We start from the raw sequence: 2,475 nt of genomic DNA, 5'->3' as shown, positions 1-2,475 counted from the left end.
TTGTGACAAAATGATAACTTTTCTGTAGAATAAGTACAATAGAAAACAAGAAATCCTCGTAAAGGAATGTCGAAAAGGTAAAAAAGTGTAGTAATGAGTAAAAACTTGATGGTAATAATTTTCATAGGTGTTAGAATGTTGGAGAATCACACTAATCCTTGTCATAGATGGAGTTTCTCAGGCTTTAATCTGACTTTTACAAAAGGACGTATTTTTTTCTACAGTGATAGTTGTTTCAGGCTCCATCTAAAGAAATGCATATTGAGTAAAAGTTAGTCCACCACATACTCAAAAGTAGAAATAATAAAAGAAATTAATTTGACATTCAATACTATTTTTAGTATGATATCTTTCACATTTGATATGTTTAATCTTTATTGATCAACATACCTAACTACTTGCATGTGGTCTCAGGAAACACTTCACTTTCATAATAAAGTTGATGAAGAAGAGAATGAGAAACTTTGTGATCTATTAGAGGTGAACACGAATGGATATGATCTAAGTTCAAATTCACAAAAATGTGAAGAAGACTGTCAAACTCCTCAACAAAGTCTTTATAGGAACTGGCCCCTAATGTCATCTATTATTGTATTTTGTGTTTTCCAACTTCATGACATGGCTTATGCAGAGGTAGGCAAAATTTCTTCCACTAACTTCATTGAACATTTATTTTTAATCATCTTTTTTTTTTTTCAATTTCAATGAATTTTTTTTATATTGGTTCTAGATTTTTCCATTATGGGCTGTTAGTCCAAAGAAGTTTGGGGGATTAGGCTACTCAAGTTCTGATGTTGGTGAAGTTCTTTCAATTTCAGGTACTCATGACTAGAAAACATACATACACTCGTCACTTACGTAATTGGTATTGGTATGCTTATCTAACTTTCTTTCATGATGTTCTAGGCATTGGTATGCTTATCTTTCAGTTATTTGTGTACCCACCATTAGAGAGAAAGTGTGGGTTTTTACAGCTGACTCGAATCGGAGCTATATGTCTAGCATTTTTTTTAATCTCTTTCAACATGTTCAACACACTTTTGCTATGGAATTTATTTTAATGTCTTAAGTATTGTTGAAAACCTTTCGACTTGAAATTTTTCTTGGTTTCTTGTGAAGGTTGCTACAATAGCATTGCTATCAACTTACCCTTTTATGGCCAAGTTGTCTGGCCTCTCGCTCACTCTTTTGATTGATTGTGCATCTGTGATGAATAATATAATATCTGTAAAGGTTAGTTTTCATTACAGTTGCATATTATAAACCAATCTTTAGAGCATGACATAGTATGTGCCTATACTGTTGTTGTCAGTGGATTTTGCAGTATATTTCATAGACCTTCTCTTGTGCTTTTTAGTGGGTTTCATGCAATGCACTGGAGAAAAGAAACAGGTGTATCCTTTAGTTGGACTATTAGGTTGTCAGTAGATTGACTGTAGCCATATAGCCTTGTTGTGCGTTTTCACATTGTTTAATAATCTCCTTTACTTTGCTGAAATTTGTTCCATATAAACTATTTTTTCAGTGGGAAAAATGTGGCTTGCCTTAACATATCCCTGCATGTACTGGTTAATAGAAACAATTATGGTATTTGATTTATAATTATGTTTTTTTATATTTCTTTTATTATTGTTTATTTATTTTATCACATGTTCTCCATCTGCAACCCTTTCTGTCTAATTACTTTCTATTTATGCTGCTGGGTGCTCCTTTTGTATAGTTCTTTATTCTGGCAATTAGATAGACTTCATTATAGTTGCGTTTTAGATTTTTCTTTTTCTCTTATTGGTTGGATGTAGTGTATGTTGGGAAATTTTTTTTTAACCTTGTGGTTTTTCTGCTATTCTTTTCTTTTTTATTTCCTTCTTTCTTGCTTTACTCATTTGTTAAATCAGAGATGCTAGGAATAATTGTAACTTTGTTTGCCTGATATGAGAAAGAAAAACAAAATAAAAATCAATTCCATAGTTTGCTAACTAAATAAACAGAGTCATTTGGCTCTGTGTTCTTTGCTGTTGGGAGCTGTTCTTTTAGATTTTTTCAAGTTTCTATTGTAAGTTTATTAGGTATAGAGTTTCTTTTCATGTTGGAAGACTACGTAAGGGTAGACTAGACTCATTTTTCCATATAGCTGCGTGAAGAAGACTTGAGATTCAATCGGGTCAATTACTTTGGGGACTTTCTAGTCCAACTTCTTTATTTAAATTCCATGGAAGAAAAGCTGCATGTAGAAATGCAACTTTCATTTCTTGAGAAGAAAAATCATGACCCACCTTTGATATTTGGTGTCTTTCTTGGTCCCGCTGGTACTTTTTAACCGGATATGACCAAATAGTATTCAATACATTTCATTTCATTTTATTATTATGCTAATAAGAAACTTGATTGGATTGTAATCTATATAAGTATATAGTAAGAAACATGCACATGAGAGTGTATAAATAAAAGCGATCGTATTGCTTCAAGAATGGCCTA

General features: G+C 32.0%; 1 protein-coding gene across 1 annotated transcript; it reads left to right on the top strand.

Moving 5' to 3' along the window:
• The first annotated feature begins 402 nt into the window (after nt 1-402).
• Nucleotides 403-1,021, top strand: LOC133792195 (protein ZINC INDUCED FACILITATOR-LIKE 1-like). Its single transcript, XM_062230111.1, has 2 exons — nt 403-633; nt 731-1,021. The coding sequence occupies exons 1-2, from the start codon at nt 403-405 to the stop codon at nt 830-832; spliced, it is 333 nt and encodes a 110-aa protein (XP_062086095.1). The 3' UTR covers nt 833-1,021.
• Nucleotides 1,022-2,475: the final 1,454 nt, after the last annotated feature.

The sequence above is a fragment of the Humulus lupulus genome, chromosome 7 (genome assembly GCF_963169125.1).
Source record: "Humulus lupulus chromosome 7, drHumLupu1.1, whole genome shotgun sequence".
NCBI classification, from domain to species: domain Eukaryota; kingdom Viridiplantae; phylum Streptophyta; class Magnoliopsida; order Rosales; family Cannabaceae; genus Humulus; species Humulus lupulus.
Note: the sequence above shows the minus strand (reverse complement) of the source record. Positions and strands in the feature narration are given on the sequence as shown.

Excerpts from the sequence above, each read along its gene's own strand:
- LOC133792195 (XM_062230111.1), top strand. The coding sequence starts at position 403 with ATGTGGTCTCAGGAAACACTTCACTTTCATAATAAAGTTGATGAAGAA. Across the intron at positions 634-730 it reads ATGACATGGCTTATGCAGAG|ATTTTTCCATTATGGGCTGT; the intron begins GTAGGCAAAATT and ends TATTGGTTCTAG.